General features: G+C 38.9%; 2 protein-coding genes across 2 annotated transcripts; one reads left to right on the top strand and one right to left on the bottom strand.

The window, feature by feature from the left end:
- The first annotated feature begins 385 nt into the window (after positions 1-385).
- LOC105380725 (titin homolog) lies at positions 386-27,103 on the top strand. The gene is made up of 14 exons (XM_048624290.1): positions 386-693; positions 1,114-1,215; positions 1,674-1,798; positions 2,346-2,479; positions 3,056-3,166; positions 3,463-3,581; positions 14,221-14,327; positions 14,781-14,897; positions 17,140-17,321; positions 17,803-17,904; positions 18,485-18,767; positions 19,249-19,375; positions 24,730-25,936; positions 26,067-27,103. The coding sequence occupies exons 1-14, from the start codon at positions 529-531 to the stop codon at positions 26,117-26,119; spliced, it is 2,934 nt and encodes a 977-aa protein (XP_048480247.1). The 5' UTR covers positions 386-528; the 3' UTR covers positions 26,120-27,103.
- Positions 5,545-7,515, bottom strand: LOC119691784. Its single transcript, XM_048623854.1, has 2 exons — positions 6,166-7,515; positions 5,545-5,814 (listed from the first exon to the last, which is right to left on the bottom strand). Exons 1-2 carry the CDS (start codon positions 7,438-7,440, stop codon positions 5,614-5,616), a joined length of 1,476 nt encoding a protein of 491 aa, XP_048479811.1. The 5' UTR covers positions 7,441-7,515; the 3' UTR covers positions 5,545-5,613.
- Positions 27,104-27,393: the final 290 nt, after the last annotated feature.

The following is a 27,393-nucleotide window of genomic DNA, read 5'->3' as shown; positions in this document are numbered from 1 at the left end:
ATTATGTTTCGGCCACGATATTGTTCGGATGCTATTCGTAATGCAACATGCACTTATGTATGCAATGCATAAGTGATCCGAGCGAGATATTTCAGACATCGGCAGGAAATCTGTGATTATTGTATTGGTGGCCTGTGATATTGGATCTTTCATTCGCATTGTTGTGTTGAGTTTAGTCGTTAAACCTCGAATCGACTCGACTCGAACGATAACGACTGGCATCGGCAAGTTGAACAATCATGATTGTATTTTCCCCCTATACAGCAGTCACCCAAGGCTTGGTCCATGGCGGCTTGCTTCTTTCGAAATGGCAACACTGGTTCACACTTCACAGACCACGCTATGATTTTTTTCTACCTTTCCCGCCTTCTACTTTGTTTTGATTTTTTGACATTTAATTTGTGACATTATCTTTGCGTTGTGTGTTGTCTCGAAAAAATGACTATTTTGTTAAAATTTCTATGAAAATGCACATATTTTTTGTATAAGACACTCAATAACTAAACCCTGGATGTGTAGTGCACAAAAATGGCTTGTAAAAAGCTTGGGAAAACCCGTCTAGTGGCAGAAGTCGTGGATCCCGAGACCCTCGAGTATGGTCCTTGCGCGTTTTGCCAACGCACCGTGAACGATGAAGTGGGCTTCGGGAAACTGTATTCTATCGGCAATATATACTGCCACTATTTCTGTGTGGTAAGTGTTCATTTAAAATGGATCTATAAGACCGTGGCGTATTCTGTGCGGACCTTCCCAAAGAGGCCTAAAATAATCACTCTGCAGTGGTCTAATTACTTAAATTGTACTTTGATTATGGTTACCTAGTTGTAGCAGGCCGCTATCTCTTATCAATGATGTAACAATCTCTAGAGAAACTTATATAAGTTTAATGTTGGGGTGCATGAAAGGAGCCTTCCAAAGCTAATTACTTACTAGCGCATTATGGTCCTGGGTCAGTATATGTATGACTGCCTAAAGATTTCACCATGGTGACAAACCCTACATCACCTCCACTGTCTGTCACCCACTCAGTAAGATGTTAAAATAATATACGTCACCAACACCCTACAAAGATGAGAAACTGAAGGTAAACATTTATTTGTAATGTGCTTGCAGCTCCTGTCATGCTGCCTGGTGCAGAAGGGTGACGATGAGGAGGGTCTGCTCGGCTTCCTCTACCCAGATATCCTTGCTGAGATAGAGAGGAGTAAGAAACATGTGAGTCATTTAAACCTTCATCTATACAGTTACAATACAAAATTACATTATTTTAAACCACTCAAATTATACAATAGGTAAAGGCTATCTCTTCCAGGAATCCTTGGGATGTAGGAATAACTTATTGAATAAATATAATTATTATAATTTATTTATTACACCAAGTACCACTTTTCAGCTAAGCATTGAATTTGAATATAATTCTACATATATTTCAGAGGACAAATCTTCCAATTTTGGCATTTATTTGGTACAACATTATTTGATGTAATATACTTCATATCCTAACACACAGGAAGGCAGTTATGGCCAGACTTGTCTGCTAAAGTTGTCAACTTTATTTGAAATCTAGTGGAAGAACAAGAATATTATTTTCACAATAGATCATGAAAGGATGCTCTTGTTCTACTAGCTCTCAATCTAAACACAAACTTCAATCAACCTTTGTAACATTCCAGAAATGCTCGTACTGCGGTAAGGACGGTGCCACGCTCGGCTGCGCGGTGACCCAGTGCCGCAAGCAGTTCCACCTGCCGTGCGGGCGGGAGCATAATGCTGTCTCACTGTACTATGGGACTTACAAGTGAGTTTAAACTCTTTTCAGATGTTTGTGCCATTTTAGTCATCTTTCATGACACATAATATGTATAATTTAGGATGCTGGATTTGCAAATGAGTTACCTGATTTTCATCTATGAACTTGGGGGTAAAGCTAGATGAGAAGGTTTCCTCACGATGTTTGTTGTATAAATGAATTTATAGTTAAATTTCTTATTTCTGAAGAATTCTGATACAGGAGAAGGCTGGATTTGAACTCATGGCTTCTCCATATTGAGATCTGACATATCTTATCCCTTGCTCCACCACAACTCAAGTAAGTAAATATATCTCTTACGTTGAAGGAAAACATTGTGAGGAAACTAACACATCTGCACATAGATTCTAGATGTGTATCCTATAAGTGCATTTTGATGATGATGATGAAATCCTGTTATCCCTCATCACCTCATCAGTACTCATTCCAAAACAGCGATACGGTTCGCGACCTTACATGTCAGTAAAATTATACAGTGAAATATGCGAGTCACCTCTCACTACCCCTTTTGAAAATCAATCTAATCTAACCCCAGGTCATTCTGTGAGAAGCACGCCCCCAAGCAACGCATCTCCGACGAGGTGATGCGGCGCGCGCGGCCGCGGCTACAGGCACGGAGGAAGAACAAGGGCAAGGACAGTATGAGTGGAGGTGGAGCTGTGGATGAGGGTATGTGGCAGTGTAGTAGGCCATTTTAAGGCTTTGTCAAACAGAGGCTAACTTGACGCCGCGCTATGCGCAGTACTGCTAGCGCTGGCGCTCTGTTTGGTATTTTACCATAGTAGTACAACACATCTTATCGTCATGGCGCGGCGCTCTGACGTGCGCTAGTAACATCCTGTTTGACAAAGCCTTTATACTCATTATAAGGCCAAAAATGCCATCTTCATCTTAAAGAGGCATCTTAAAGGCCTGGTTATCATCCTGCTTGTTACCATGGTGTAAAAGAGCCATTCAGATTAGTTGTCAGTCGCAAGCTCAGAAGCAGCGCGTTTCTGACGGTGTGATGCGGCGCGGAAGAACAAGGGCAAGGACAGTACAAGTGAACCTGTGGATGAGGGTATGTACAACTATAGAACTGTAGTAATAAATAGACGATCCTTTTCCATCCACGTCCAATGCTAGACAAACGACTTTTTTGTAAACCCCTGTCATTTCAACTCTGGAATTTGCATAACCTTATATTTCTCTCTCTGCAACTCAGCGTATGACGTCAAAACTAACACACCTATCTCACCCCACCAGCCGCACCCGACAGCGTGTGTGTGATATGCTACGAGGCGGTGTCCGGGTTCCCGGACGCGGGCACGTTCTGGCCCCCGTGCTGCGCCACCGACAACTGGCTGCATCGGAGCTGTTTGGAGGTAAACAACGACAATTATAATATGTATATCGTTAACATAAGTGCAAGGTGATGTGGCAGGTAGTGAACGAGGAACTGAAATGCTAGTACGGGGCGCATTTAAGACGTGACAAAAGTTTTCCGACGCGCTCGCTCTTGAGGCTGCGCGATTTGAGTGAGCTCGATGCAAAACTTATGGTATTAATTGCGCCCCGTGCTACTAGCTCTGGGACGCCATTCTCGGATCTCGAACTTCGCGGACCTTGTGAAGACGCCAGAGGGGTGCAAATATGCCTCAAAATCGGACCAGCCGCTCCAGAGAGTGTGTGTGTGATATGCTACGAGGCGGTGTCCGGGTTCCCGGACGCGGGCACGTTCTGGCCCCCGTGCTGCGCCACCGACAACTGGCTGCATCGGAGCTGTTTAGAGGTAAACAACGATGATATAAATAGTGTTGCAAAGTAATAATTATGCAAAAGTAGTATAGAAAACTCATACTGCATTCATTCTTAGTTGGCACAAAAGGTAAAAAATCTGCATTTAGCAGTATACATATAAGAAATTGCTGCTTTATCAATTCTCTTTTGGTCATGTGATTTTTGCCTATGGATAGTAGATTTTCATCCTACGAATTTAAAATTTTGTATATAAATATTTAGCCACTTTTATAACACTACAAACCCATTTTTGCGGCACTTATATGTAAATGGCAAAGTTACACTCTGTATTCATGAACATACAAAAACCAACTAACACGGAGTTTCAGAAAGGTACATTAAGCTGATGTCGGCATTACATCTATGTTTGTCTCTTCCTGTCCGAGATATACATTTATATATTGAGCCAAATATACATTTAAGCTCATTAAATGCTTAACATTAGCATAAAGTCAATTTCTGCAACTCAGCGTAAACCTATTTCTATGTAATATTTCTAACCTATTTGATGTAATATTCCAGCGCATGGCCCTAAGTGCCGGCCTCCACTACCTCAAGTGCCCGCTCTGCAACGACAAGGACGTGTTCTGTAAGGCGCTCCTCACGCACGGGTACTACGTGCCGGACCGGTGAGCTATATTTACATTGAATACACTAAATTACATCGAAACAGCATGAAAAATTACCACGGAAACCCACTTTACTTGTATGGGAGGTAGGTTTTTTCTACGTATATTCTATTTTACTACTTTGTCGGAGCCGTAAATTTGTATATCTATGTGAAATATCAGCTTGATATCTTTACCCGTTTCTGAGAAAAAGGGTGGTGACAGACAGACGGACGGACAAAAAATTGTGAGCCTATAAGGGTTCCTTTTCCCTTTTGAGGTACGGAACCCTAAAAATCAACATTATGACGCCGTCTGCAATATTAAAGTAGGTAGGTACATTTAACATCGCATCAGAATATTACCAACTGAAATCGTAAATAAATAAATACAACGCATGGCTCTAAGCGCCGGCCTCCACTACCTCAAGTGCCCGCTCTGCAACGACAAGGACGCGTTCTGTAAGGCGCTCCTCACGCACGGGTACTACGTGCCGGACCGGTGAGCTATATTTACTACATTTAATACACCAAATTACTTCGAAACAGCGGGAAAAATAATTCATCCCCACTTTACTTGTATGGGAGGTATGCCAAAAAAAGTTCTTTCTACATTTATTCTATTTTACTACTTTGTCGGAGCCGTAAATTTGTATATCTATGTGAAATATCAGCTTGATATCTTTACCCGTTTCTGAGAAAAAGGGCGGTGACAGACAGACGGACGGATGGCAACAAATAGTGATCCTATAAGGGTTCCTTTTTTCCTTTTGAGGTGGGGAACCCTAAAAATCAATGTACAGTCGCCGACTAGTGTTAATGTAAAGTGTTAGTCTGTTGTATGTGCGTCAAGAGAGTACTTGATAGTGTCGTGTGTTTGTATGATAACCGGCTGACTGTACGGAGATACAATTACGTGAGGGTGAGGAGGTGGCCCTAATGTTCCGGTGTGCCTAACACCCTACAACCTAATGAGCCTAAGTCCCTAATTCCCTACAACCCTAGCCCTACACATAATTGTGTGATATATACATATATAAATAGGTACAGGATGTCCGCGCCAGGCGACCTAAGGCAACAGACGGAAAGTGGGAAGGAAAAAGGGATGTGCACGGCGTGCAATGTGCACAGGATAGGTTTTTTCACTGCCAATCACGCAGACTCACGTGACCGATTAAGGCTAAGGTGTCTTTGCCACAGTGAAGGATAAGGGTGAGGATGGACTCCCGCAACAGACAAGTAAAACCCGACTGCTAGTGGAAGACAAATTTATTTACAAAAAACCTAGCTATTTATACTAATTCATTTAACACACACATTCATATAAATGTCTTTGTATGATGTCCGTGTATTACAGCGCGTCAGCGGAATCTTAGTAGGTCGCGTGCCCAGCATCTGTAGTGCTGAGCAACCATGTTCAAGGTTCATCTGAACATTCTGGCGCCTCCGAGGAAGTGGATCCCAGTTGGTACAGCTCGATGGTAGATTCCTGCCGCTGCCGTGGTGGTTTGGCAGGTGGAGTCATCGTCGGTCGGTGTAGCTTCGGGATGCTGTGGACTGGGGCTTCTGGTAGGACCCCAGGCTGTCCCAATCGTCTGGTCTGGATCCATCTCTTGACCTGTGGAATAAAAAACAATATTAGTATCACGAAAATAATCATGACTATTGAGACTGTGAAGCTAGCTAAGTACGAATGAGATTCTTTTTTTGCCCAAACTGTTTGGTCTAATTGTGTTTGTAAAGTGTTTTCAGAAATAACTAGCTTTTGAAACATGTCACTTGAACTTTCGATTATTTTTTCTTTGGAAATGTCTTGTATATTATTTACTCTCACTATATTGGGGTCAAATAATAAATCAACTTTTTTAGAAATGGAGGCTTCCATCGTCATTGTATCAGTTCTTTTAGCTGATAGTATATTGTTCATTGTTTTTATGACACAGTTTCCAGATATTCTAAGAACACCTACATCGTGTATACTTAGTTCTTCTCTTTGACCGTCACAGATGACTGAAGCGGTGACAATCTTTTTCGTTACGAATAACCAGGTATTTGGTATGTATAACTGTTTCCATAAAATGTCTGAAGTTATATTGTTTGTTCTAATAGTGCATTGAGTTTGGTTATTGCTTTTCTTAAAAAGTTGGTCAACAATGCAATTCTTGTTGGATTGCATGTTCTTCACGGCCACAGGGTAACAAATGAAAGTCTGTCCTTTTCGTAAGCAGTTTTTATATTCTTGATAGTTTAGTTCAAAATATCTTTCGTTGTTATAATCGAAACCCATGAATGGTTCTTGTATATTTATACTCTGAAATGTGTTATCCTCATTTATTTTTGGTACCGAAGTCACGTGTACTAATGTATACTTTGAAATGTCATGGATAGGGTAATATGCATAAACTTGTATATGTGTCGTATTCTGTATCATTCTTGTATTTAGAAGATTAGCTTGTACTATTTTGAGGTTTGCCGGTAATTTTGAATTAGCTGTTGTTATTATTTCTTTAATACTTTTTGGAGTCAAAATGTTATAGACTGACGCATTATCTAAGTAAATTTCCAGTAATCCTGAGTAACTGTCCATAATTTCACTGATGTAGTTTGTTGCTAGTTGGTACGTTTGCATTACTTGAATTTTAATGTGATTTTCATCAATTGTTTTATACCATACATTGTTGTTGTTTATAAATTCTATTGCTTGATTTAATTTGTTTTGAAATCGTTGTAATTTATTTTGAATTCTTTCTTCAGTTTGATTGACTGCGACGATAGTAGATATCATAAATTTTGTTTGATGGTTCGAGGCTTCTATTAACTGCTTCTGATTGTCTTGTAGTGTATCTATGTCCTTATATACTTCATCGTTGACACCAAAGACTGAAGTTAAGAATCGACCCAATAAGCCCCTCTTTCTTCTGGTGTGTTCGATTTCTGTCAAATATTGTATAATTTTGTGAAATTTGGATTCTTCTTGTACAATATGATGGTAAAAGTCTTCGCAGTGTGTTTCATGAATAACTGTCTTGACGTTTTTGCACAGATTCTCAAACTGTGTTACGACATTGGTAACTTTTTCATGGTCCATTTTCATACTTTCTCTTTGGTAACTTGTTTCAATTCGGAATGTTCCCCGATTTATTGTTGCTGTTCCAATTTGCTCTACATATATTCCTGGATCAATATTTCTTAATGTATATGTCGACGTCTCCGCTATAGTTCCACACATTTGACATAGTAACATAAGGTATATTAGTAGTCTGCAGGCGTATGGCGTCTTAGTCTTTTGCTTGTAACTTCTCTGTGTTACTGCACAATTACTGGTTAGAGGCACTGATGTTTGATCTGAAGTCACTATGTCATCGTTTTCGTTTATTGGTAGTGGAATTAGTGTATGAACTGATCTTTTTTGTGTTGTGCCCGTTGATTTCAGTAGTGTGACCACTCTTGTTGCACTATCTTGTCCTGAATGTATTTCTTTTATCTTTGCCAAGGGCCACTTGCTGGGACTGATGTTATCGTCTTTTATTAGTACTGCGGTGCCTATCTTTAGATTTTCATAATTTTGTTTCCATTTATATCGTTGCTGGAGTGAGTGCAGGTATTCTTTTGTCCAGCTTTTCCAAAAATCTTTCTTCATTTTTTGGATCAGCTTCCATCTATTTAATAAATCAGTATTTATGTTTTCAATTGGATCTGGAATGCCAACTGCTTCTCGACCAATCAAAAAATGGCTCGGTGTCAATATAGTACAGTCATTAATATCTTCGTTGATTGGACATAATGGTCTTGAATTTAGACATGCTTCAATCTGATGTAAAAATGTGGTCATTTCTTCGTAAGTCAGCGTCGTTTCCCCAATCACACGTCTTAAGTGATGCTTCATTGACTTTACTCCAGCTTCCCAGATTCCTCCAAAGTGAGGGGATGCGGGTGGTATAAAATGCCATTTAGTGCCCATACTTGTAATTGAATCTTGAAATTGTGGTGATTGTGCTATTTCTAAAATTTCGTTATGTAAAAAGTTTGCTGTCCCGATGAAATTTGTTGCATTGTCACTGTACATATGTGAAACATGACCTCTGCGTGCCATAAATCGGCGTAATGCTGCGATAAATGTTTCTGTACTCAAATCACTTACTAATTCAAGGTGTATTGCTTTTGTCGCCAAACATACAAACACGGCAATGTACGATTTGTATGATTTATGTCCTCTGCCTTTCATGGATCGAACTTGGATCGGTCCCGCAAAGTCTACCCCTGAATGACTGAATGGGTATGACTGTGTTACTCTTGGTGTTGGTAATATTCCCATTTTTTGAGTTGCTGTGACAGCCCTGTATCGTATGCATTTTACACATTTATTTATTATACTTTTGACCTTCCGTTTGCCACCAAGTATCCAGTACTTTTGGCGCAAATAAGCGAGAGTCTGTTTGTTTCCTCCGTGAAGTGTTTTCGTGTGAGCTTCACGTATTAATAACGTTGTGAGGTGATGATCATTTGGCAACAATATTGGGTGTTTTTGATTATACGGTAGTTGTGAGTTTTGTAGTCTCCCTCCTACTCGTATTATGCCATCGCTATCAATGAATGGGTCCAATGACGACATTTTGCTTGTGTTTTTCACAATTTGATTGTTTTGTAGCATTTTGAACTCTTCTTGAAACACTTTCTGTTGTACTAGTCGAATTATACGAATAGTTGTTTTCATTACTTCTTCAACTGATAATGTTTCGTTTAATCTTTGCCTGTTTGAAAAGCGATAGCAGTATGATAACACTCTCACCATTCGTTCAAAGTTTGAAAATCTTTCCCATAGTTCTTTTTTCTTGTCTGTTGTCTCTTTGATCGAAGTTGCGTAACTTTTTATTTCTTGGCATGTGTCTGGCATAGTTTTAGTTAATGGCAGATTATCTTTGTGCAACCACTGAGGGCCTTTCCACTACAACGTACATGTTTCTAATTTTTGGGGTTCAATTCCTCGTGAAACTATATCAGCTGGGTTATCACCGGAAACAACGTGATTCCAAGATACATTTGGTAACAATTTCTTAATATCTGACACTCTATTTGCCACGAATGTCTGCCACCGCTCAGCTTCTCCTTTAATCCAGCCTAAAGTTATCATGGAGTCTGTCCAACAGTATATTGATGCATCTGGACATTTGAGTGATGTCTGTACTTTTCCCATTAATTTTGTGAGTAATAGTGCGGCACATAGTTCTAATCTTGGTAGCGTAGTTTTTTGTTTCTTCGGCGCGACTTTGGATTTTGCTTGTACTAGTGTCACATGATAACAGTCATTGAATTTTACACGGCAGTATATGACGGCACCGTACGCTTTTTCAGATGCATCGCTGAAACCATGGAGCTCTATGTCGTTTTTGTCTGTGATCCAATACCATCTTGGTATGTTGATGTTTTCTAACTGTTTAAGATTATTTTGTATGTCCAACCATTTTTTTTTACACGTCTTTTCGTCGACTTTCTGATCCCATTCTGTTCCATTTGTCCATAATTCTTGTACTAACAACTTCATAGTTATTATGACAGGAGCTAGCCATCCCAATGGATCGAATAATTTAGCAATTTCAGACATTATGAATCTCTTAGTTGGTTTTTCATTCTTTGTTACGGTTACTTGAAAATAGAAATTATCTTTGCTGGGCGACCATGTTACAGCGAGTGATTTTCTACTTTCTTCTAACGGAAATTTTAGCAGCTGGTCATCATTAGTATCATCTGAGATGTTTTCTATTAACTCCATGTCATTGGTTGACCATTTTCTCAATTGAAAACCACCTTTTTTAAACATCGTGATGAGTTGATTTTGTAGCTCTTTTGCTGTTGCTATGTCATGTGCGCCACTTAGAATGTCATCAACGTAAAAATCTTGTAATGTCGTTGCGCTCGCAAGTGGGAAATTGTCTTTTTCATCTATGGCTAGCTTTTGTAATGTTTTTACTGCTAAATAGGGGGCGCTAGCAGTTCCATATGTGACGGTGGTAAGCTCGTACTCGTCTATCGGCTGGTCATTGGATGGTCTCCATAGGATTCTTTGGTAAGGCATGTCTTTCTTATCAATTTTTATGTAGCGATACATTTTCATTATATCTGCCATAAATGCATACTTATGCATGCGCCAACGTAGCAATATTGAAGTTAAATCTTGTTGTAATCGTGGGCCTTTGTGTAGGTTGTCATTAAGGCTCATTTTTGTACTTGTTTTACTGCTGGCATCAAAAACCACCCTTAGTTTAGTTGAAAGCGAGTCTTCTCTTATTACAGCCTGATGGGGGATGTAATACTTTCCTTTGCTGTAGTCTTTCCTATTTACTTTCCTCATGTGTCCCAATTTTAAGTACTCGTCCATAAAATCTTTGTACTGTTGTTGCAGATTTTCGTTTCTACTGAATTGTTTTTCTAATTGCAATAGTCTGGCTGCTGCTTTTTGTCGTGACTCACCATATTCTATTTTGTGATCTTTAAAGGGTAGTCGCACAGTGTATGTCCCGTCTGGATTTCTTACTGTAGTCTTTTCGTAAAATGTCTCACAGGTTTCATCTTCTTTACTCATTTTCTTTGTCTCTGATATTTCTTCAAGTTCCCAAAATGAAGCTAATTGGTCTACGTCTTTATTGATGCGTGTGGTCATATTCAGTATTTTTATTTCTGTATTTATGTTATTTAAGCAAAGTCCTGATAATATCCACCCAAATTCTGTGTATTGAGCGATAATTCCGTCGTTAAAGTTTTCCAAACCTTCCCTTAGTATTTTACTGTAGTCGTGGGCACCTAATATTATATCTATAGGTCCCTTTTTGTAGTAGGTTGGGTCAGCAATTAGTTTATTGTCTATTTTTTGAGCTTCTACTTGCTCTATGTCGTTTCTTGGCAGTGCACTGGTCAGTTTGGGTAGTATTATTAATGTCACAGGTAAATTGAACTCGCTGGAAAACCTTGGTCGTAATGTAATATTAATACTGTAACTTGATGTCTTTGGGTTGTCGTCTCCAATGCCTCTGATTTCAGCATGTATCTTTGTTCTTGGATATGATAATAGTTGTGCTACTTCTTCTGTACAAAATGATGCTTCGGACCCTTGGTCACAGAGTACTCGCAAAAGTTGTGGCATTCCATCATACGAGGTCGTTCGCACTAAGGCCGTGGCTAATAAAGTTGTTTTCTCTCCATTGATTGTACCAGAAATATTTGCACTCACTTTTGACGGGCTTGGTTTCGTGTTACCGTGTGTATTTCCTTTATTTATTGTGTTATTCGTTGAGGCAGTATTTAAATGATTCTTGTTTAATAATTTGCTTGGTTGATAAAATGTTCGATGTAACAACATATTATGTCCGCTGTGTTGGCATATTTCGCATTGTTTGTATTTTTCGCTCATACACGGTTTTGTGCTACTATGCATTAAACACCGTTTACACATTTGCTTATTGTTTACAATGTTATGCCGATGATCCACTTCTAACTTCTTGAATTTAGGGCAGTGATGTATATTGTGGTCGTCAGTTTCACAGTACCAACATTGTTTACGTTTTTCGTATTGACCTTGGCTATCAAATGTTCGGGACCGGTTTTCCTGGCTGGTTTGTTTTGAATAGTTATATTTATGGTTTGAGCCTGGAATTTGTGTAGTTTCGAGGCACTTAAAACGTTTTTCTAAAAACTTCATCATTTGTTGAAAGTCTTGTATCTCTGTACTTTTTTCTAGTTGTTCTTCGTACTTAAAATTGGTTTCATCGTCCCATTTTCTACTTATAATTCGACTTAAGATCGGACTCCATGATGATGTATCAATATTGTAATTTTTTAATGCCTCTAAGCATTCATTTATCGTGTCATGCATGTTCCGCAGTTGTTCAAAGTTAGCTCTTCTGACTGTAGGTAAATCTAATAGTTTGTCAATAAACTTCGTTGTTATCATTCGTTTGTCTTCATAACGCTCTGTCAGTAGTTCCCACGCGGTTGCGTAATTCACTTCGCTAATAGGTAAATACTGTATTAATTTCGCTGCTTCGCCTTGCAAGTGACTTTTTAAATATTGCATCTTCTCTGCGCACGATATTGATCGATCTTCATGAATTATTTTTGTGAATAGGTCTTTGAATGTGTTCCATGAGTCGTAGCTTCCAGTAAACTGAGGTATTTTTATCGGTGGTAGTTTCCCTCTCGAGCTGCTAGGGGCGCAAACTGTAGTTGAAGCCTCATTACTGGTGTTCATTTTTTCTTCAATTAGTTCACACGTGAGCTCGTAGTCTCGCTGTATGATGTCAAAGTACTCGCTAGTAAAGTAGTCGTGTTCAAGCGCATTCTCAGTTACTAATAGTTCCAAGTGGTTTCCTTCAATTTCTTGCCACTGATTTTGAATGGATTGGAACAGCGATTTTAATCGCCACTGTGGTTTTTCTTCTGTGATAGCTATTTTAGCTTGAGATAACTTCTTAGAGAGTTGACTGATTCGAAATTGTTGAATAAAAATTTTGGGGTCGTTTAGAGTATTCAGGTTTGCAGTGGCATCGGAGTGGGTCGCAGTCTCTTGTTCATTGATTTTTTGTACATCTTTTAGCCGTTGTTCGCATTGATGTAGATAGTCCATTGCTTCGTTGTAGTACTTCTTAATATTGTTGTCGAAATAATTTAAAGTAATGTATTTATGAGTCGAAAGTAGTTCTTGTTCTTTTAGTCTATTGTCGTACTGTTGTGTTCGCACGAACACGTCGTTTATGACCTTTCTTCGGTCGTCAATGTATTCTGGTCTGATCTTCCGTAGCGTCGAGTCCTTTTTTATGTTGCTCAGTATCCTCCGTAGTTCATTGCTGTCGTTCTCTTGACTTTTAATAAGTTTATTGACTTCCTGTATATCCATAGTTTTGTGTTTTCTGTTCTTGTCTTATGTCTTCTTTTCTTGATGTCCCTACTTACCCTATCCTACTCCTAATATAAATTAGTACTTGGTGCAACTGCGCCCTCAGATACAGTATATGCGACTTCTCAAATCAACTGGGGAGACCCGCTTCTGGGAGGCCAGCGACCGATCCGCTACTGTACGAGTGCTTTCTAACAGCTACACTAAGTACCCGGTCAGTACTTCGAATTACTACAACACTGATGCTTGTTGGGTACACCAGTATGCAGCTCTCCAAAGTGTCAGTCAGTCAAATTCTCTATAAGGGGTAAGGGGACCGCGAAAGTAATTTTGCTGGTTATTATTATATTTTCGAAGGACCAAATGTACAGTCGCCGACTAGTGTTAATGTAAAGTGTTAGTCTGTTGTATGTGCGTCAAGAGAGTACTTGATAGTGTCGTGTGTTTGTATGATAACCGGCTGACTGTACGGAGATACAATTACGTGAGGGTGAGGAGGTGGCCCTAATGTTCCGGTGTGCCTAACACCCTACAACCTAATGAGCCTAAGTCCCTAATTCCCTACAACCCTAGCCCTACACATAATTGTGTGATATATACATATATAAATAGGTACAGGATGTCCGCGCCAGGCGACCTAAGGCAACAGACGGAAAGTGGGAAGGAAAAAGGGATGTGCACGGCGTGCAATGTGCACAGGATAGGTTTTTTCACTGCCAATCACGCAGACTCACGTGACCGATTAAGGCTAAGGTGTCTTTGCCACAGTGAAGGATAAGGGTGAGTATGGACTCCCGCAACAGACAAATAAAACCCGACTGCTAGTGGAAGACAAATTTATTTACAAAAAACCTAGCTATTTATACTAATTCATTTAACACACACATTCACATAAATGTCTTTGTATGATGTCCGTGTATTACAGCGCGTCAGCGGAATCTTAGTAGGTCGCGTGCCCAGCATCTGTAGTGCTGAGCAACCATGTTCAAGGTTCATCTGAACAATCAACATTATGACGCCGTCTGAAATATTGAAGTTCATTTAAAATCTCATTAGAATATTAGCAAATGCATCAGAATATTAGCAAATGCATCAGAATATTAGCAACTGAAATCGTAAATAAATAAATAACTACAGCGCATGGCTCTAAGCGCCGGCCTCCACTACCTCAAGTGCCCGCTCTGCAACGACAAGGACGCGTTCTGTAAGGCGCTCCTCACGCACGGGTACTACGTGCCGGACCGGTTAGTATTATACAGGGGGTTGTGAAAGTAGTATAGTAAGCCGAAAGGGATTGACTCATGGGGTCATGCTAAACAATGTGTGTGAGTGAATTTTTAGTTTTGAGTGATTTTAAAAAAAAAAACCTCTTCAGTTAGCCTCTTCAGTCTTGGTATAAGTACCCTTTGTTCAACACCCTATCATTATAATACTCTGAAGGTAGGTGTGATGTGAACTTTGGCAAGCGGTTGAAATTATGCCTAGAAAGAACTATTTTGATGACAGTCTTCTTCTGATAAATAGTAGTCTGGAGCCTATGAATAAACGATACATACAAGCTAAAGTCACGTTTAAATAGGGTTTGAAACATTTAAAAAAGCAACTCTAAAAATATGTTTTTAGAGTTGCGCTTATGAGCTACCTTACGTTTTTTTACCATCTGATTAAATTCTAATTCCAATCTTTTTATATTCTAGAGACGCAGCATGGGAGTTGGAACAGAACGCGTTCAGAGACATCTACGAGCGAGAAGTTGTCTGCACGATGGAGCACTGCCGCTGCCCCAGGGGGCGCCACTACGACTCCGAGTCTGGGTATTGTATTGTATTCTTAGGGCCGATTTTTCAATGCTCAGATAGACAACCAGATAGCGTTTATTCGACAGATAGCGAAATAATGAATTTTTCAACCGTCAGATAGAACTTATTCGTCCAATAACTCAGTTAACTGGAGAATAAATCTATCTGCTGCTTGAGCCGCCAGATAGTGCTTATTCGATTGATAATTTGACATTTGAGGTTATTAAGTAAGTTCTTTTTTGTGTTTATACCAATTCTAAACTATACAAGCGCAGAGAATAATCGTCTTTTCAATGGATATTTTCGATGATATTGATGATTTGGCGATCGAAAAATAGGTAGTAGGTAATGAACGAATGTATTAATCCTGTTGAAAGGAAAGTCAGAGTCGTCAAAACGAGGCCTGATCATTACAGCATGTGGGATGCAAAAGAATTTCATCGCCGAAAGGCGCCAGACTACAAACATTATGTTGATTTATTTTCAAGCATTAATTTAAAAAAAAAGAGGAATGTAGTAGCACTTCCTTCATAATAAAATATTAAGGTACCTACTTACATTATAGTTTTTCATTTTATGATAAGTAGGTAACCTATGCTACATATACCTAAGTATCTAAGAGATCCCTCCTGCTTGGCGGCATGATCATCAATGTCCAGTAGTGGACGGCTATAGGCTGAGGAGAAAAGAGAGAAACCATCCAGTACTTGATAATAAAACATAGGTGTTATTTCTTTCAGTTTTTATTCATTAAATTTAAATTAAGGATACGTTGAATGCTAATGTTGGAGCAAATGCCTAACACCTTTTCTTCTACATCGTTAAATGAAGGAGCATTTGAGGGCCCAGCTCCAGTTTTGTACATCTCCTGCCTTTGCAGGGAAGACTTCTTCTTACGACTTCTTCTTCATTGTTTTTTTGATGCCCTCGTACTTAAATTAAAGGATTTTCAATGAGCGGACTGGTTATACCACTGGAGTTAAAAGAAACTCAATTTTCTTCCATGCAGTCTCCTTATCTTTATTTGTTGCTGCATCGGTATTTTTATTTTCTATGACATGTTTGAATAAAATTTATCTACCACTCACTAACACAGTAACTTCATTAATATTAAAATTCGCCGAACGCTCTCTTTTTTGTGATTACATTGCGATCCAAAAATAACAAATATAAATACCAAAATTGAAACAACCCAATAAACAACCAAACCAAACAGTCAGTGAGGCTTGTGGCTTGACAGTGACAGTTGACTCTGACAATCAAAATAGTAGTCTGTCCTGCTTTAGCACTAGGTGTCTACATATACTTGTTTCACCTTTCCAGAGTTCAAGTAGAAAAATCGGTAAGATAGTTACCTATGGAATAAATCACAATTGAAAAATGGTTTAGCAACTACAAAGCCGATAAACAGCCAAATAAAATTATTCGCTAGATAGTTATTTGACCTTTTATCCTGGCATTGAAAAATCGGCCCTTAGATTAACAATATATCCGGCTCGAAGGACCATGAAAAGGCTTGTTAGCCTTATGATCGGATCGCTGGTAGTAGAAGCAATGTTTATTGATATTATACAAAGGGTTATTTATATACAAGATAACTTAATACCGCGATATAGGCTGAAGGATATTGACATCTATTATAGCTACTTGACAACTGAACAATATACGAACTAGATGGTGGGCCACACACAAAAACAAAACAATAACTGGGCGCATTCTGTTTACTATCAAACCGTTTAATGACAACCATTGTACCAATGAAGTGGGGTGTTGTTTTTCGAGACGTTTCTTTTGCACTGACAGTCCATGTAGTTCGCATTAAAATATCATGGGAGTTGGAACAAAACGCGTTCAGAGACATCTACGAGCGAGAAGTTGTCTGCACGATGGAGCACTGCCGCTGCCCCAGGGGGCGCCACTACGACTCCGAGTCTGGGTATTATTATATTATATTCTCTGTGGCGGTGTAAGTACCTGTACCTGGCTCTCTCGAGTGGAACCATTGTGCATGTACCCAAGGTCTAAACTGCCTTCCTAAGCTTGGACCAGTTCGAACCACGCTGGTTCACTGCGGGTTGGTGGGTACACTAATCTCACTGATAAAATTGGACCCTGTATTTATTAGTAACTGAACCGACTAGTCGATAGGAAAAAAACGATAGCTGCGCGAATATCACTGAAAAATTCTGAAATTTAATGAAAAAAACCATCTGTGTCACTGATAATATTCCACTCTATAAACAGTTTTTCTCTCCAGTGAATGGGACATAGTGCCGTGCCTGCTGTGCGGCGGGGGCGCGCACGCGGCGTGCGGGGGGCGCGTGTGCGACACTTGCCGCCCCGCCGCCCCCCAACAGATGCAGCAGTTGGAAGAAAAGATTCAAGACTGTAAGTATACTATATCATTCTTTTATCTTATAACATATCGTGAAAAACACTAGAGCTATAGACAGGGTTTTTCAGCGTGGTGTATCCTCCACTGCTAGGTTTAGACCTATAACACAGGACAGCCTCGGTCTTCCTCATCCAGCCAATACCACTACCTGTCTTTTAAGGTCTATAGTTACTGGTCTCCACACGAAAAGTGGTCTTCCCAAACGGCCTTCCTCCTACTTCATTTGCTTGCAGAGCTATGCAGAATTATTATTCTTGCACCGCTATTACACAAATCAGCAATAATTTATGAAAGAATTTTTGAAATGATTCCTGTATACATTATAAATATATCAGTAGGGATATAATCTTTCTCTAGCCTGCTATTCAATGGTGTTAATCAAAATATTTCCTCTTTATAATGCCGCACCACCCCGTACACAACGCTATTTTAATGCATTTGATTACATCGCCGACGCTCCCCCCGAGTTTCGTACCAGCAGCCTAAAACACGATTATACATACCACTATATTGTAAACATTCCAGTAATAAAGCAAGAAGAGGCGGAGAAACGGCGACAGCTGGCGACAAGACGCCGCATGCCGAGCCGTATGTCGTTGCGCCGCACCAAGCCGCGAGCGACGCCGTGTATGTATAGCCTTAGATGTATAGTTGGTGAAAGAGATATGTGACCACCTACAGTCGTCGAAATATAATAGGCCCGTTTGGACAGCTACACAAATTTGCTATTTACTCTTGATTTACTTGATGAAATACATAAAAAGACACATAATCTGGCTTATTATTTAACGGCCGAAAGAAAAGAGAACTTTTAAAGCACCGAAATTTTTATGATATAGGTTTGACACCAGCTGTCATCCCATACATTTTGGAGGTGTCCAAACGGGCCTGTTATATTTCATATTAAGTGTTACTTGCCGGTGATACATGACACGATAATTGAACTTGTTCATTTGTGTATCAATGTAATATTCCACGATTCATCTATCTTCTTTCCACCTATGTATTCAAGTCAAACTGTTTACGCTGCCGCTGGTATATAATATTTTATGTATGTATCTATGTGATGATATAATACAAACTTCCATTTTAAATTTTAATCTTAGCAGCGCTATTAATGATTACCTCATGTATCCTAAAGCTCAAATGTTGTATGTAATAAGAAATATGTGACCTAACCTAATTATAACCATATCGTACTCCTCAGTACCTGAAGCAGCACCATCAAAACCCGACACTAACTCAAGCCGTCTGGAGCTAAACATCAGAACAGTGAAGAAACCCCAACCCCGTCACACCTCCATAATTGACCCATCTGTCTTAAGTTCCTTAGAGAATAAACTCCTGTCCCCTATCAAAAGGGTCGAAGAAGGGTTGAAGGAAAGATTCGGTGATGAAGTATGGAAAGTGGATTCTAGAAAAATCGTGGAGAAATTGAGGGTTAAGTTTAAAAAGCCGAGGCCTTTGAGTGAGAAAAGGAAGATTATTATGTGAGTTGTGGTTTTAAATTGTTATCTGTAGTCTAAAAAGCTATAATTACTTCTTAATGCTTAAGATCCATTTTCCCAATGGGTATATCAAGTGACTTATACCCGATATCACCATTGAATAATGGGCTTATCCGAGAATAAGTAGAATAAGCGACTATGACGATAGATCAATCAATGGCGGTAGACGATATGACGTTTTTAAATAAGGTATTCCTAACTAATATTATAAATGCGAAAGTAACTGTGTCTATCTGTCTGTCTGTTACTCTTTCACGCCAAAACTACTGAACGGATTTGAATGAAATTTGGTACAGATATGGTCTAGACCTTGAGAAAAAACATAGGCTACTTTTTATCCCGGAATTCCCACGGGAAAACTTTTTAAGGCGAAGCGAAGCTCGCGGGAACAGCTTGTCACTCTGTAGCTATACATATGGTCAAAATGCTATACTTATGAACGCCATTTACTTTTATTTCACAGTTCAATATGCAACGAGATAATGAACGAAGTACCCAAGAGTCGGACGCCATTGAAGAGATTTCATTCACCCAAAAAACATGGAGGGGAGTCCCCGAAACAGCTAGACTTGAAGGAGAATACGCCACAGGTTAGATAGATATATCATTCTTTATTGCGGTGGTGGCGTAATGGATAATGCCTCGTCCTCTCAATCGAGAGGCCGTGGGTTCAAATCCTGGCCTGTACCAATGAATTCTTTCAATTGTGTTTTCAATTAAGGAGTTTAAGTACAATAATTTTTTTTTTTTTTTTTTCACTTTTCATTTGTTTGCATCATTGCAATCTATAGCAGTGGGCTATAATAAGCAATCTCTTTCTCTACTTTGTATCTCCTTGGGTTGTTGTAGTAGCAGAGTGAGGCCCATTGACCTCCATCCTCCTTTTTTGTTACCATTCATGGGAAGGTTCCACTATAATTTCAGTTCAAGTATGTTCTTTTTCTTAAGTCGTGTAAATTTCGGCGCATTCTCTGTTAGCAGTGCTGATGCGAGCTCATTAGGGTGATGGAAAAGTCGTGACTGATAGGTCAGGCTGGCTTTCTTTATTTCTTCTGCCACTGTAGGTATCTTTAAGTCCATATACATGAGATTGTTTGCTATATGCCATGGTATCCCAAGTATCCGTCTCAATGTTTTTGTCTGAAACCGCTCAAGGATGGCAATGTTGGACTTACATGCTGTTCCCCATAATTGGATACCATAGGTCCATATGGGTTTAATAATGGCCTTATAGACCAGAATTTTACATTCTGCTGATAATTGTGACCTGCGTCCTATTAGCCAGTCCATGGATCTCAATCTGCAGTCAAGTTGCTTTCGTTTTGTCCAGATGTGTTTTCTCCAGGTGAGTCGTCTGTCTAGATGCATTCCTAGATATTTTGCATCTTCTGCTTTTGGTATGGGTTGCGCATTCAGATAGACAGTGGGGCAAGTTTCTCGTCTGAGAGTGAATGTTACATGTACAGACTTGGATTCGTTAGCCTTGATTCTCCATTTGTTGCACCATTTTTCCATTTTATAGAGGGCAGTTTGCAGGTTCTGTGATGCAATTTCTGGATCTTTGTGACTAGCAAGATAAGCTGTGTCATCAGCAAATGTACCTGCCACTGTTTCTTCTGTCGTAGGGAGGTCTGACGTGAACAGTATATATAGCACGGGACCAAGCACACTACCTTGTGGTATTCCTGATTCTATTGGATATAAGCTGGATAATTCATCATCATGTCTTACTTGGAAGCATCGGTTGGATAGGTAGGAGTTGAGTACTGAGTATATGGGGTGTGGTAGTTGGTTCTTTAGCTTGTGTTTCAGTCCCAAGTGCCAAACTTTATCAAAAGCTTGGGATATATCCAGAAAGGCTGCTGAACAGTATTCCTTGTTTTCCAGTGATGATGTAATTTCATTTACAAGCCTATGCACCTGCTCTATAGTGGCATGTTTCTCACGAAAACCGAATTGGTGCTGAGGGATGATGTCTACCAGGTAAGGTTTTATTCTTGCTAGTAGCACTTTCTCGAACACTTTCGATATTATTGGTAGCAAGCTTAGTGGTCTATAAGAGGTGGCTTCATTTGGTTGTTTTCCTGGCTTAGCTATCATTAATATTTGTGCAATTTTCCACTGTGCTGGATAATGCCCTGTCCTTAAGATAGCATTGATAATAGTGGTGAGCAGTACTACAGCTTTTCGTGGTAAGCGTTTTAGCATTAATGGTGTTATAAGATCATATCCAGGAGAAAAGATCAAGAAAGATCTTTAGGTTTGACAAGACTCTATGCACTTCCGCTGGCCTGGCTGGTTTTATAGGCCTGGACATTTGGAACGGAGCTGTTATTAGTTCTTTAATTTCTTCGGTGTGTTCTCTTGCTTCATCAGTTGCTGGTTCATTAGGTCTAAATACATTAGCAAGGTGTGCGCCAAATGTGTCTGCCTTTTCTTTGCTGCTTCTAGCCCAGCTCCTATCCATGTTCCTGATGGGTGGAATTGCTAGAGTCGGCTGCTTCAACTTTTTCGTGGCTTTCCATATGGAATTATCTGAGCTGGTGTTGGGTTCAACTTTTGACAGGTATTTTTGGATTGTTTCATTTTTTGATTTCTCTATTAGTACTGACAGATGTCTTGAGGCCCTGTTTAGAGCTCTTTTATCTTCTGGATTTCTAGTTTGATGCCAAGTTCGTCTGAGGTTCCTTCTTTCAGAAATCTTTTTTCGAATATCCCAGGGGTAGTCAGCCTGGTTGAACGGGTTCTTTACTTCGGGTGTAGCAAGGTACGCAGCTGACACTACTGTGTTGTTCAGGTGCTCTACAGCTCTCTCTATGTCTTCCTGACTTTTTAGTGGAATATTGAGTTTTAGATTATCTTCTATATGGCTTTGAAAGGTGGTCCAGTCCGTATGGTTGTTGGTAAGATGTAATATAGTCTCTTTCAGTATTATTTCAGAGCTTACATTTATTATAATGGGAGAATGGTCAGAAGATAAGTCATCAGCTGGTTGTACTAAACTGTGTTCTTTCGTGATGTTTCTGGTGATGAAAAAATCTAGTAGATCTGGAATTTTATTTGGGTCTGTAGGCCAATAAGTTGGTTTCCCAGTAGACATGCTATTACAATGGTTTTCAGTTATAGCCTCGTATAGTTGTCTTCCTCTATGTAGTGTGAGTCTGGATCCCCAATACACATGTTTCGCATTCCAGTCTCCACCTGCTATGAATTTAGGCCCTAGACTTTTTAGGTATTTGTTGAATTCAGCTTTACATATCTTATGTTTTGGTGGGCAGTACGTTGCTGAGACGGTTATTGGACCTTGGTTAGTCTCCACTATAACAGATGTTGCTTGTAGGAAATCTTTTTCATATTTTTCTATCTCGTAATGCTTGATTTTTGAGTTTATAATGACTGCTGTTCCCTCATGTGTATTTCCAGATGGATGGTTAGTTAGGTATGTAGAGTAGGCAGGTATCTTTAAGTAATTCTTTACTGTATATCTTGTTTCAGCTATTAATACTATGTCTAATTTATTTGAGTATATGAATGTTTCTAGTTCTTGTCTTCTATCTGACAATCCGTTGGCATTCCATTCTGCAATTCGAAGGAGCTGGATCATTTGGAGTTGATGACGGTGGTGACTAGATGGATCATACGATCCATTATTTTGTCTAACATTTTTTCGAGGGTTCGTTCAAATCTACTAAACATTGCTTCCATGATCTTTGCAGTGTCACTTGTTTCAGTTGGAGATTGTTGTGTTTGAGGGAAAGTAGCACTACTGCCAGCATTCGACCTTGCAGCTACATTTGCATAAGTTTGTGTGGATGTTGGATGGCTATATCTCATTTGTATCAGATTCTTGTCTACAATTGAGGTTGGCTCTGCTGATTGTTCTTTAATATTATTCTGGGTGTTTGGTTTAGGGTTGCTTTTCTTATATATTTGGTTTTTGTACTCATTGTACTTTGTGCATCCTTTATAGCTGGCTGGGTGGCTACCTTCACAGTTAATACAGAATGCAGGAGTATCACGTGACTTGGTGCATGTAGTAGTTGGGTGGTCATTTCCGCATTTTACGCATCTAAATGTTCTATTACACATGTTTTTTGTGTGCCCGAACCTTTGGCATCGCTTACATTGTACAACCTCTTTCTTTTTATATGGTGCCTCTACTTTTACTATCATATTAATTAGGTGTTTGATGTTATAAACATCTTTGTTATTTGGCTTCGGCTCAAGGTTGACATAGTATAGTGGAAGTGGCTCCTTGGTCTGCCTATGAAGTGCATTGGTGACACTTCTGACTGTGTGGCCCAGTGATTCGAGTTCCATCTTGATGTTGTCTACATCTTCTGATGCGTGTATGCCTCTTATGATAACACGGTAGGGTTTTTCATGTTTCAGCTGGTATGTGTAGTGGCTAACATTCATTGAGATGAAATTATTCCTAATGATCTTATATGTTTCTACATCTGCAGGTATTATTTTGATAATGTGGCCGGATCTTAGAGTGGTCAATTTATATTTACTAACATCTTGTAACATTTGATGTAGGCTTTCTTTAAGTTTTATCACATCTGTGACTCCGGTGACAAATATTGGCTCCGGTTTCGGGATAAATAAACTTTCTTGGGCTGAGGTCGGGTCCGGGGATTCGTTGACTTCCAATATTTCGAAGCTATTTGCTGTTGGAATATTGCTTTTGGTTACCTTAGTGTCATTGGTGTTATAATCTGGGCTAGACTCCATTCTTTTGCGCTTAGCATTAGGAACCTGGTCATTTTGCCAAGGCATAGTATTTGCTTGTCTTGTCGATGACGATGATGATGATGATGTTGAAGCACGGGGCTCCCCTGTAGGCAAATGTGCCCCTAGGCTGTTGGCTCTCGGTCTAGGTACAAACATGGCTTTGTGAAAGACTTGCTGGATTAGTTTTTGTGGATCTTTGTTGTTAGTACTGGATTTCTCAGTATTCTGTTCGTTTGCAGTGGTATTTCGATTTTCTTGATGGAGGTCTGGGGACATGCTTATTGACTCTTCCATGATGGTAGTTTTTAATTTAGGATGGCAACTCTATCAAGTAATTGGAGTACTTGTTCTAAGGATTGACAACATAGTGGTTAATCTGTGACAAAATTGATTTTGAAACACAGTAATATGTTGGAAAAACGAGGGTAGATTTGTTAGTTTATTTTTATTTTGATGGCATGTATTGTGGGTATAGTGAAGATTGTTATTGGTTTTGTGATATTAATTGTACAATACAAAGTACAATAATAGCACGTGCTCTTACGGTGATATGAAACATCGTGAGGAAACCTGCACATCTAGATTCTAGATGTGTATCCTAAGTGCATTGTACTTATCCCAAAACGGCGATATAGTTCGCAACCTATCACGTGAGTACAAATGTGCTGCGAAAAGTAATCCGACTACCCCTTCGGGGATTACAGTTGTGAGTGCATATGTATGTGCGTATGTATCATTCTTTATTGCACACACATAGACATTACAAAATTACAACCAGCCATAACTGATGCACACATAAAGTAGACTTGGCTGTCAATGGTTAACGCATAATCCACTATCAGTGGCCGCGGCACGGGTATGTTATCGACGTCGTCGTATAATACGTGTTCCTCCAATCGCAGCGCCGTATTTATGGCGAATTGCGATAAAATTGCGTTTATCTACGTCGATAAAGAACTTGTAAAGCGGCAGCTGCGATGTACATCTCATGGCGAGCTAATGTTCCGCATTTAGCCTCCAAGGTGGGCCATTATGCGTGAAATACCTATGGGGTGACTAGCTATTAAGCCATCCAAGCTCACGCCAGAAAGCCAGTAGACGACCTAGGTTGCTCATGACTTCCCGGAGGGACCCCGGAGATCCGAGGGTTTTGCTGAGATGTATATTTTTAGTTAAATATAATAAATAATGGAACGTTATATTTCAGAAAAGCAGCTTCACTGAAAATATCTCCGGGTTGCCTGAAAACGAAAACGTAGTCTACAAAACACCCAATAAAGCAAAAAACCCTAAAAGAATTCCTGACAAAAATGCAGAACTAAATGACACAGTTAAGGCAGAAGTGAACGAAGAAGCAATGGATGTGGATGAATCATCTAATAGTACATTCAATCTACCCGCTGAGTTCATAGCCGAAACCCATAGCGACGATAGCCTCCCGATATTCGACACTCCTAAAAAATCCACTACCGTCAACATAGAGAAAGACAAGAGCTTAGAAATATCAGAAAACAACGAACACATAAGCATAGACGTTATAGAAATAAAACAGAACGATAACGCTAAAGACACCAAAGATATATTCCAGAATTTAAACCTGAAAAGTCCAGCTAAGCAAGAGAAATGCGCTTTCAAATTCAGTCCTACGAACAAAGATGTTCTTGAAAAGAAAAACGTCAATATTGATTTAGAGAGCTTCAAAAATCAGTACCTTAACGAAGTTGACAAAGATTATCAGTGCAGTTACAATCACAAGCACGATGATAAGGACAAAGGCACAATGTATAGTTCAGCGATCAAATTCGCTATAAACGCTGCTTTGAAGAAGGAAAAAGATGTAGATGGTAATGATAAAACTGTAAAAAGTGAAGTTGATAATGATGATAAGCCTATTATTATAGATGATGGTGAAGAAAAACACAGTGAGTCGAAAAAGCTAAGGAAACGCAAGCTGACACTGAAAAGGAGAGACAAGAAGAAAAAACGGAAAATGGCTTTGAAAGAAAAGAAGAAAACACACAAAAAAGTTCAGAATTCCGTGCAAATAAAGGTAGTCTACAATGACGAGTCGCCGCAAAAGGAATCTGAGAATACCATAGACTTGACCATAGAGTCTGGCTCTTCAGAAAAGGAGTTCGAACGTTCGAGATACAAAAAAGACATTCGCGTCAAAATCCAATGGAAGTCGCAGCAGAAACAAATGAAAAAAGACAAGAAACGACTAAAAAGGTTGAAAGAAAAAAGGAAATTGAAAAAAGCCAAAGACAATGTAGAAGATAGGAATGCACAGAAGAATGAAAACTCTTTGAAACAAACCTTATTAAATTTTTCCCCCGAGGCTTCGAATAAGGACGTTGTTTTGATATGTGATGAGAAACCAACACCTAAAAAGAGGAAGCCTAAACTAGATAAAGGAGCTGATAATATGAAACAGTTGTCTTTGCATAACTTCTTTAAACTCAAATAATATTAGCAATCCAACTCTGTATCGAAAGAAAGTGAGAAAATGGCATAACGCGACGCTTGCAAGAGCATTTTTCCTAGGAGCTGATAATATGAAACAGTTGTCTTTGCATAACTTCTTCAAACTCAAATAATATTAGCAATCCAACTCTGTATCGAAAGAAAGTGAGAAAATGGCATAACGCGACGCTTGCTTTCAAGAGCATTTTTCCTAAATATACAGGGTGTTGTAAAAAGGGTATACTAAGCCGAAACCAGCATATGCAGCATGTTATATCTAAGCTCGAAACTGAAATCAGAATTTATAACATGCTGCACATGCTGGCTCAGTATACCCTTTTTGCAACACCCTGTATAAGTAATGATAGCTGGCCTAAATTTCGCTGTTTTACTGTTAGCAATAGTGATAGCACTCATCTTGCAATTCTTTATCACAAAATTTTACACTTTTCTATGAAAATTAATTGCTTTATGAGAAATTTGGAGAACATCGTCTGTATAATTACTTTTCTCTGTTGAGAGGTTTATTATTTATAGTCATAGCCATAAAGTGCCTTATTTATTAACTACGTTATTCGACCTTTTGAATGAGCTTATATTTTTTGATATGATTTCATCTTCGACCATTTGTATATAATCAAAGGATTTCATTCATCTACTGTAAATTCTCTTCGGTGTATATCACTTTCTTATGTTTCTAATTAGCATTATTATTGTACAAGCGATACTTCGTGTGTATCATTTAATATTTTTTGTAACTCTTTCACTAATTAAATTGTGTATATTTGTAGGAAGTGACATCACATATAATATATGTAATGTATACTTGAATTTGAATTGTATACTTACCTAACCTATGATATATACTATATTTTTTTTCTTTTTCCCTTGAATTTTGTCAATGATTTTCGCAGTTTACACACCTACTAAAATTGTAACTTACACACAATGAATTAAAATTTTTGCAATGTTACTATTTAACTAGTTAATTAAGTTTTCTCCTGTTATTTACTTTATGTTTAACTTTTCGGCCCTCCAAGTCTATAAGTATAGATTTAAGGTAGCATGTATATTTTGTTTCCATTTAACTGTTTGAAGCCAAAATAAAATAAAATATACTACTTTTTATCTCGGAATTAAATTTTTTTGGTATTAAAATGATTATCATGTGTATTTTGTAGAAGTTTACTATGTTTAATCCTCAATTATACCGAGGTACAAGTTTATTATTGAATTTTCTTTATTTCAAACATAAAGTTTACATACATTAGGTACTAAATTACTAGGTTTAAATAGGTTACTGTTTAAATAAGATGTTAAAAGTTGCTTTTATATTTAGGACTTATGTTACTGCTTATACTGTAGATGTAGATTTAGTTCCTACGATTTATTATTCGTGAAATAAACT

Source organism: Plutella xylostella, chromosome 11, assembly GCF_932276165.1.
Source record: "Plutella xylostella chromosome 11, ilPluXylo3.1, whole genome shotgun sequence".
In the NCBI taxonomy this organism is placed as follows: Eukaryota; Metazoa; Arthropoda; class Insecta; order Lepidoptera; family Plutellidae; genus Plutella; species Plutella xylostella.
This window is presented reverse-complemented; position numbering and strand designations above follow the sequence as displayed.

Bases quoted from the DNA above. Each gene is read 5' to 3' on its own strand.
- LOC105380725 (XM_048624290.1), top strand. From the start codon at position 529: ATGGCTTGTAAAAAGCTTGGGAAAACCCGTCTAGTGGCAGAAGTCGTG. The intron at 1,799-2,345 runs GTGAGTTTAAAC...ATCTAACCCCAG, and splicing joins CTGTACTATGGGACTTACAA to GTCATTCTGTGAGAAGCACG. The intron at 17,322-17,802 runs AGAGCTATAGAC...TAAACATTCCAG, and splicing joins AACATATCGTGAAAAACACT to TAATAAAGCAAGAAGAGGCG.
- LOC119691784 (XM_048623854.1), bottom strand. From the start codon at position 7,440: ATGTTACTATGTCAAATGTGTGGAACTATAGCGGAGACGTCGACATAT. The intron at 5,815-6,165 runs GTAGGTGTTCTT...TTTATTCCACAG, and splicing joins AAGAACTAAGTATACACGAT to GTCAAGAGATGGATCCAGAC.